At 33.3% G+C, this 10,126-nt stretch overlaps 1 protein-coding gene across 6 annotated transcripts in view; it reads left to right on the top strand.

Annotated features, from left to right (window-relative positions):
- The window catches only part of LOC127737945 (beta-1,3-galactosyltransferase brn-like), a 45,466-nt gene extending 36,095 nt beyond the window's left edge, over positions 1-9,371 (top strand). For all 6 annotated transcript variants that reach the window (XM_052248913.1, XM_052248912.1, XM_052248914.1 and 3 more), the window contains one exon: positions 8,210-9,371. In XM_052248913.1, coding sequence (XP_052104873.1) covers positions 8,249-9,295 — 1,047 coding nt within the window. In that variant the 5' untranslated portion in view covers positions 8,210-8,248 and the 3' untranslated portion in view covers positions 9,296-9,371. The remainder of the gene's footprint in view (positions 1-8,209) is intronic.
- Positions 9,372-10,126: the final 755 nt, after the last annotated feature.

Here is a 10,126-nt window from a genome sequence, read left to right on the forward strand (position 1 = left end):
CCCAGTTCAAACGATATTCCAGAGTTTGCGTTTCCTATCATGAATTCCTTGATAGATAAATGTTTGCTTCTTACAAGGAAGCTATCTAACTTAGGGTTACCAGTAGAAAAGTTTAAGTCGTCCCGTCGAAAGTTTTACGAATTCCATCATGGTATGGTTGACCGTTATGTTTCAATTTTTATAGCTACAATCATCCTCTTTTCCACGATTCTGCTATCACTGAATGAGACTTTTCAACTACTTTAGACTTACATGAAACGCACGGCGGCTGTCAAATGCGGAGCAGGATCTGCTTACTCTTCCAGAGCACCTGTTATGCCCCCCCCCCCCCCTCCCCGTTTTTGTTCGGGTAAGTGTTTCTAAGTCTTTAGTTTTTTATGTTGTGTTTTGTGGACTAATGTTTGTCTTGTCATATTGTATTGTCGGATTTTTTCCCTTTCTATCATTTTTTTCACACTCAAGGAAGACAACCCTTAATTTCTCCATAAGCAACACTATTTCAAACTTTTTTTAAATCTCTTTTAATAACTGCAATTGATGACCTTTTGCTATCAAATATGGCTACTACAGTTACTAAATATCTAACATTGGACAAAAATTAAAAAAAAACTCTGAGTAGAACTACTAGTAAGTGTTAACAATCTTAAGATTAACTATACTGCATGGTCCCTTTTTGAACTATGTGTGATGACCCCCGCCACCATATTAACCATTCCGGAACAGTTACTAAATCTTTGAAATAAATTTCATACTGCAACGATATCAACATTAACAATTTCAAGGAATAACAGGCATATCTATCTTATAGACGAGACGCACGTCTGGCGTACACAATTATAAACCTGGTATCTTTGGAGGGTTTTGTTACAACCACTTGGTCGATGCCACTGAGAGTGAAGGTTTCCTCTCCGATATTATCACCAAACCAGTAGTCAGCACTTCTGTGCTGACAGGAAATATCATTGATATGGTAATATTTATAAATTTACTGTTTTCAAAAATTTGAATTGTTTCAAAAACCAAGGAGTTTCTACCCCATTAAAAGATTATCTTAGCTTTATTTGGCCATTTGAGCCTGGTATCTTTAGATACAACTAACTACTAGTATGCAAACACTTATGTATAAAAATAAGGACAAGTGGTATGATTGCCAATGAGACAAATATCCACCAAAATTCAAATGAAGTGGATGTAAGCAATTATATGCAACCTTAACATGTTGAATATCTTGTTTCATCGAAATTTTGGTTATTCTTAAATATTTTACACAGTGATATAGGATTCTTATTTGAAGAGTACACCATCTTAGTTGTTTCAATAAGGTTTTTGACGGTGTATCACATACTTTATTCAGAATGATCCTGGCTGCCTTTTTGTATACTGAACAAACGTATCCATTATGATATAATTTATTTAATAACAAAACATAAACCGTTCTGTGGAATATAAGGCTTCAATCGATTACGTAAACCTATTCTAATTGAAATTGCAGTTCATACTTTGTGTACGTGTTGATTCCATAACAAATAAAAATCGATTAAAATGCCAAGTAATTTTTACCGTTTACATTTTCTAAAACAATTCCATTATATTCTACTTTTCATGTTTCTTTGAAGCTTTGAGGCTTCCTATTTGATCAAACTAAGATAGATTTGATTTTTATGCCCCACCTGCGATAGTAGGTGGGGCATTATGTTTTCTGGTCTATGCGTTCGTTCGTTCGTTCGTTTGTTCGTTCGTCCGTTCGTTCGTCTGTCTGTCCCGTTTCAGGCTAGATTTTGGTCATGGTAGTTTTTGATGAAGTTGAAGTCCAATCAACTTGAAACTTAGTACACATATTCCCTATGATATGATCTTTCTCATTGTAATGCCAAATTAGAGTTTTGACCCCAATTTCACGGTCCACTGAACATAGAAAATGATAGTGGGAGTTGGGAATCCGTGTACTATGGACACATCCTTGTTTAATATTAAAATCATATCATTAGTGTTCACAACATATTCTTAAGGCTGCCTTCTCGCCAATACATTTATCAAATAATTTGAGAAGTAGTTAAGTGTTGTGTAATCCGCATACAAATGAGGCGTTGTATGATTTAGGTGACGTTGGAAGGAGAAGACTCCTTTTGATGATGAGGTCTTACATGTAACACCAAATGTCATGACGGAGAAGACTCCTATTAGTGATGAGGTCTTACATGTAACACCAAATGTCATGACGGAGAAGACTCCTATTGGTGATTAGGTCTTATATGTAACACCAAATGTCATAAAAGAGAAGACTCCTATTGGTGATGAGGTCTTCTATGTAACACCAAATGTCATAAAAGAGAAGACTCCTATTCGTTATAAGGTCTTACATGTAAGACCAAATGTCATGACGGAGAAGACTTCTATTGGTGATGAGGTCTTACATGACGACCAAGGACGGAGAAGACTCCAATTGATGATGAGGTCTTACATGCAACAACAAATGTCAAGACGGAGAAGACTCCTATTGGTGATGAGGTCTTACGTGTAACACCAAATGTCATGACGGAGAAGACTCCTATTGGTGACGAGGTCTTACATGTAAGACCAAGAACGGAGAAGATTCCTATTGTTGATGAGGTCTTACATGAAGACCAAGGACGGAGAAGACTCCTATTAGTGATGAGGTCTTACGTGTAAGACCAAATGTCATGACGGAGAAGACTCCTATTGGTGATGAGGTCTCACATGTAACACCAAATGTCATGACGGAGAATACTCCTATTGGTGATGAGGTCTAACATGTAACACCAAATGTCATGACGGAGAAGACTCCTATTGGTGATGAGGTCTAACATGTTACACCAAATGTCATGACGGAGAAGACTCTTATTGGTGATGAGGTCTTACATGTAAGACCAAGAACGGAGAAGACTCCTGTTGCTGATGATGTCTTACATGTAAGACCAAATGTTATGACGGAGAAGACTCCTATTAGTGATGAGGTCTTACATGTAACACCAAATTTCATGACGGAGAAGACTCTTATTGGTGATGAGGTCTTACATGTAAGACCAAATGTCATGACGGAGAATACTCCTATTGGTGATGAGGTCTTACATGTAACACCAAATTCCAGATAATGTCCAACCTTAACGAAACGTTGCTAATTTTGTGGGGGATAAATAGGTCAACTATTAGGTGACTAATACTTTGGGGGAAATAATGTTTCAAGCAATATTTTTAAGCTAGAGCTATAAATCAAAATATTTATCAATATTTCCTGGATAATAGGATTACGGCTGCAAAAGTCCCCTGCAAATTGTGGCGTCGCAAGGTCATAGTGAAGATCACAAAAGAAATTGATGGAGAGAAATTAAGGTACTAAGATAAAAAGTTTGTTTCTAGATGATATCTTTTTGAACCATATGTCCAAACTTTACCAAACTTAGTTTGAAAAGGCTATTTCGACAGAACAAGATTTCTATTTATCAGAGGATCAAGTAGCCAACGGTCAAGGACACAGTACCTATTTTACTCAATATGCAAGCGCTGCTGGAATGTCGCTTCACTGAAATGTAAAGTTCAAAATGGGAAAATATAGATATCATCTCTTTGTCGTAAAGTTTTAGATGGCAACCTCCCCTGGGTGTGATTAATGATTGAGATAGGCTTAACTGTAACTGAGGTATCGTCATAACAAGTTCGTTGAGATAGATGTAGTTAACCTTGTCGACGAACGTTGAATTACTCATCTATATTTGGCGAATCAAAGATCAGTTAAAGGATAAACCCAGTTATTTTCATGTGTCTTCTTCCTACGGGCAGTAAAATGCTTATCCAAGTCACGGGGCGTCCATTTGGCTGTGCAGTATGTACAACTCTTCAGTATTCAAATTACAAAATATGTTTATTACTACCAAAGAATACTGTAATAAGACTCTTATAAGTATTATCTTTATCATAAGAATTGAAAATTATTTCCACGATAGTGATCCTAGCATGTATGTATTTAGCTATGTAAATAGAAATTGTGCATGATTTTAATTTAGAGAGCACATTACATGAAGGGAACTAATGATCAGATATCGACATGAGTTATTATTCTCTGTGTGTTGAGGTTAGTAGGATGGAAAATACTTGATTAAGAGTTCTCATGTTCTCGCCTTTTCTTCTGCTATTAAATAATGAAAATATTTCATATAACTTAAAAGCTAAGTTTTTTTTTAAACCGTCATTTTTCCACGATGTAATCCGATTATTGATTTAGTTTGCATGTTACCACCAATATAAAAGAATTCTATGCGACTGTCACACAAGTGAAAGGTTTAGCTAACTATAAAACCAGATATAATCCACCATTTTATACACAAGGAAATGCTTGTACCAAGTCATGAATATGACAGTTGTTTTCCATTCGTTTGATGTTTTTGAGCTTTTGATTTTTCCATTTGATAAAGGATTTTCCGTTTTGAATTTTCCGTCGAGTTCGGTAATTTTGTTATTTTACTTTTTGCACGTCTAAACTTGAAACTACTACACAACGTTGATATTGGTTTTATTGGTGTAACATTTGGTGTAGAATTAACTAAATGTTTCCCACAAATACAACCTTTAAAGTGTTATAAATTACGGTTTATGACAAACATTTTACTTCGTCAATGAGATCGGAATCACATTTGATTTATCATAAATGTAAGTACCGTTAAGTTTATTTGAACGAACCATTTGCAGATAAATAGTATGGCGTATTATACAACAGTCTGTCATTACTTATGTTCAGATACGTAATACAATGTACCGAAATGAATATCAGTATACGTAATTAGTCCTTATTACGGTTAATAATTCATCTAAGAGTAATATCTTATATATTCAAAATGAGTTTTGCTTATAATGTTATTTGTTTATATCAAATCAGAATGACAAACTTCTCAGTGTTTGTCATTTGATGATTTCTGTATAGCTTCTCTTATTTATGCGACATCTCCAAAGATAACAGCATATGGTATTGATGCAAAACTGTACAAATGGTTTGAAAGGTATATTGAATACTAGATTCAAAATCAAGCAGCTGAATATTTCTCATCTAACAAACATTAAGGAAATACTTTTGATAATAAGGATACATTACCCACACAGAAAACATACTTCATTGTGAAAGTACAAGATTACATGTCCTTGATAAATCGAAATATGATGTTTTATATTGGGAAACTAACATAGATAATAGGATTGAAATTTTGAACGCCAGACGCGCGTTTCGTCTATAAAAGACTTATCAGTGAGACTAGAATAAAACAAAGTCAAAAAGGCCAAATAAAGTACGAAGTTTAAGAGCTTTGAGGACCCGAAAAATTGAGAAAGGTATTTCCAAATACAGAAAAATGTAAAATCACAAAAATACTGAACTCCGAGGAAAATGCAAAAAAGAAAATCCCTAATCAAATGGCAAAATCAAATGATAAAACACATCAAACGAATGGACAACAACTGTCATATTCCTGACTTGGTACAGGCATAAAGGTACAGGTAAAGATAATCTATTCCTGAGATAGAAAATCTTTAGCAAAAGATTATCTTGCTCGTATTTATTTGACATTTATGAGAACAATCATGGAATATGCATTTGAGTTACGGCACTGTTACTAAACATTATTCTTGTCGAGTTGGAAGCAGGAGGAGGAAAAGTAATAGGATTGCAAGTATATGCTAGTCGCGTACTTATTCATTTTGATACACACTGGCAATTGTTAGCATACAGAAGAATGTCCTCAAAGCGAGATTTACTTGATATAGAGTATCAAATTGCGGGTAAAAAAAAAGATAGTCGGGTTGCGAGTTAAAAAAAAGTCGAGTTGCGAGTTATAAACCTCGAGTAGCGAGTTACAAAAGCCGCGTTGCGAGATAAGAAAGTTGAGAGAAAGAAAAAATATGACTGAGCTTAATTTTGACATTGACTCAGTATGACGTTTTGTCAAAAATGCAGAAACATTTTGAGGAAGATTGGAAAACTAATGTCAACAAAACTTCTATCAATACAAGTAGAGGAGGGAATAAACTGCGTACATATCTTTTTTAAGTTCCAAATTTAGGCAAAGCACAATTATAAAATTTTGATGGCATTTTTTCATTGCAGATTCATTTCTCTAAATTTAGATGTGGCATTTCCACTTTACTTTAAATATTGATTTAACTGTTAAAGAAAATAACAATTTATTAATTGTGTACGACCGACGCGATTTTCTGGATTTACTTTCATCAAGAACGCTCAAATCCAAACATTTGATTATCAACAATGTGTAAGATCTAAACAAGGGACTTTAAAAATAGACAATTTCATCTAAGGTCAACTTTGTTAAGTGGATAAAACTGGACTCAACCATACAGATCAATAAATTGCACAAAAGTGGTTTACAGCATTTGCAAAAGAGTATTACATAGCAATAAGAGTATGACATAGCAATAAGAGTATGACATAGCAATAAGAGTATGACATAGCAATTAGAGTATGACATATCAATAAGAGTATGACATAGCAATAAGAGTATGAAATAGTTAAAAAGAGTATGACATAGCAATAAGAATATGACATAGCAATTAGAGTATGACATAGAAATAAGAGTATGACATAGCAACAAGAGTATGACATAGCAATAAGAGTATGACATAGCAAAAATGTATGACAAAGCAATAAGAGTATGACATAGCAATAAGCGATCCAATAATACACATCCTATTTCTCTGTCCCAAATGAAATTATATACAAAAAATACTTAACCATGCAGCACAAACTATTAGATAGTTTCCTTTACTTAGTTCTATGGTTCAGTTTCCCTAACATTGAACACAAATGATGGATCCAGGAGTGGGAGATTAAAAAAAAGGACGGCAGTTAAAATAAATACAAATGTAATGAAAACACACACAAATATTCTGTAAAAATGAGGTCCGGGGACCTTGGCCACGCTGAACCCATATCTTGATTCGTTTATCATGGTTTCACCTGTCCGATAAGGAACAGTTTATTATTTTGAAAGGAGGGCTCTAAGTTTTAAGCTTGAATTCACATTTTCTCTATGCATTGTGTATTGTTTGACAAGGAAAATCTTAATATATTTTTGTTATTGCATTCATTATCTCCTAAAGGAAAAATCATATTTTTGTTATTGCATTCATTATCTCCTAAAGGAAAAATCATATTCTCCTCAATTACTATTCCATATGCGTCGATTTTATCTCAATGTTTTGGATATATCAAATACATGTGTGTCGAAATAAATTTCCCTTTTTTAAATGAATATTTTTCTCTCTGTTCTGTCCAAAACCTGATTTAGACAAAATTCAGCATCACAGTATTTTAGGGAAAAACCATAGTATCCAATTGCTCTGTCTTACGGTGGTTTCCAACATAATTCATTCAATTTCTAATTTAGTATTGTAAAGGCATGCATAGTCAAACAGACTTATTTTTCTATTGAAATATACGGCTGTTTCATTGCGGCATTCTGTTTAATTTGGTTTTCAACATTAACTTCGTATTCGGTTAATTTTAAATTGTTTTATAGCGTTAAAAATTAAGGTAATTATCAGGCGTATATTAAACCAGATCTTATATTATTATAATAATTAAGATTTACACAATCGATTTACGTAAGAGTAACTTGACAGAAAATACGAAATATATTAGCATGACAAAGATTCCCATGTTTACGTTTTTAACATGACCCTTTTTCAAATCTTATTTCCAACACTTATTATTCGTCCTACATCATGACACAATTAAACAACACAAAGAAGATAAAGTAATAATATGACCGACCGGACCGGGGGAACGTGATTGGTAGCAATCTCCAGGTGATAGACACTGCCATGTTCTTGTCCATCTTTCGTCTTTACTACTGTCTCAGCTATTGCCTTAATATGTACATAATTACAAACATACTGAATTCATTATTTATCGTTAAAATACATTAGAAAATTGTTTGATTGATTAATTTTGCTGCATATTGATGAATAAACAGAAAAATATATGCCTTCACTCATTAAAATCAATTTTCAGGGTGTTCTTGATAGTTCTATGCATGATACATTTTCCTGAAATCAATATGTTTTGCATTTATCTTCAAAAGGGTTTCATTACATGATAAAAAGTCATGTTTAACAACAACATTAATGTTATGCTAAAATGATGTTAATTAATTATTAAGATATGTCTTATTGTTTTCTTCTTTTTCAGGATAAGAGTGAGAGCTAACATGTTTGGGATTGAAGGAAGATGTTTTTACGTCAACGTTGTCTTCCTGCCCATCGAATACATAGACATTTGTTGATGACAATATTTGCTACATCATGTTTTCTATGTTTTACTTTATTCACACACCCGTTAATAATGGTTCATAATAGTTGCGTGCATTGTTCTGTTTCAAATAACTATTTACAAGAAATCGTTCACGAAATTTACACAAATGGATCTTCTACCAAGCAACCCGTTAACCCAACCAATATCGAATATATTCACAAACCATTACATATTTGTGATCTGCATACAGGGCCGGATTTTTTATTAGTGCTAGTGAAATCAGATGCTTCGAATATTGCTCATCGAATGTCCATCAGACAAACATGGGGGAATATATCACATTCTCATATAAAAGTTATATATCTTTTAGGATATTATAGTGTTGTTCAGGATATGATTGACATAGAATCTGAAACATACAAAGATGTTTTACAAGGAGATTTTGTTGACATTTACGATAACAATATGAACAAAACAGCTATGGCTTACCAGTATGCTGTAGAAAATTGTGACAATACTCAGTTTCTGTTTTTCGTAGATGATGACTTTTTCGTAAACATTTTGAATGTTAATAAGTATTTAAAAACACTTACTACTCCTTTCAAATCGAAACTGTTTTCCGGATGTATTATTAAAAGAGCGAAGCCGTTTAGGAATAAATCTTCGAAATGGTACATCACTCGAGAGGAATACCCGTTTGATATTTATCCAAACTATCCGTCCGGTGGTGCTATACTCATGTCGATGACTATAGCTAAGTTATTAAAAACGGCATTTCCATATGTGCAATATATTCATATAGACGACGCCTATCTTGGAATAGTGGCTAATAAACTCAAACTTCCATTACATAATGATGAACGATTTGATGCTGTGTATACACCACCTATGCGGTTGAAAACTATTTTTGCATCTCATGGCTATGGAGACCATAGACAAATTTTGGTTATCTGGGATGTCTTTCTAGCTACAATGTCTTTAAATTCATCCACAGATCTCAATAAACAGTTACGCAAATCATGAATACGATAGTTTTAGGTTAACAAATTATTTTGAATTGGTATTTTTTTTAAATCTTTTATTAAAGCTTGAGACGTCATGCCTTACATTTTTTAATGATAATCACATACACATAGAGATAATGATATATTTTTCTTGAAGTATCAGATAAACGAGATTTCATTCTTGAAATCCAGATCAAGTTTATTTTTATGAAAAAGAAATTAAAATTTGAAACCGGAACTGAAAGAAACCAAAGCATTCATATTTCAATTCCGTTGCAATTAATTTGTCAAAAGTTATCATTTCAGTTTTTATATATAAAAAAAAAAAAAAGTCGGAAGAATTGGGTGTTTGAGGTTGGTGCGGTCTGTTCTATGGAATATATAAGCATACATGTCAGGATTTTCTCTAAGATATAAAAGGAAAAACAGAATTTGAAATGCTATCTCAATTGTAGAGTGTTAGCTTCTTAATCAAACTTCACAATAAATATCAGTGATTAAGATAAATAACAAGCTCTGATGATCAAAACATACACCTAATTGATTGTTCGATTGGTTTTAATTTGCTTAACGTCCAGTGGCAAATATGTATGCACATTCAAGACGACACCAAAATAACATAGACCTATAAGGTGGGGTCTGCAAAGTGGTCGACCGCGATGAACAGTTGGAAATTTTGACAGCGACGGAAAAATTTGAGCATGCTTATTTTTACAAGTGATGTTATTGTCATTGTACGTCATCCGTCAGTTGTTCGTTGTAACTAGTTATACTAGTATTTATTATGAATTTATTATGATAATTCTTTTAAAATTTGAATCAGTCATATTTACAGTAGGTGTTCAATTCA

Source organism: Mytilus californianus, unplaced genomic scaffold, assembly GCF_021869535.1.
Source record: "Mytilus californianus isolate M0D057914Y unplaced genomic scaffold, xbMytCali1.0.p SCAF_4, whole genome shotgun sequence".
NCBI lineage: Eukaryota > Metazoa > Mollusca > Bivalvia > Mytilida > Mytilidae > Mytilus > Mytilus californianus.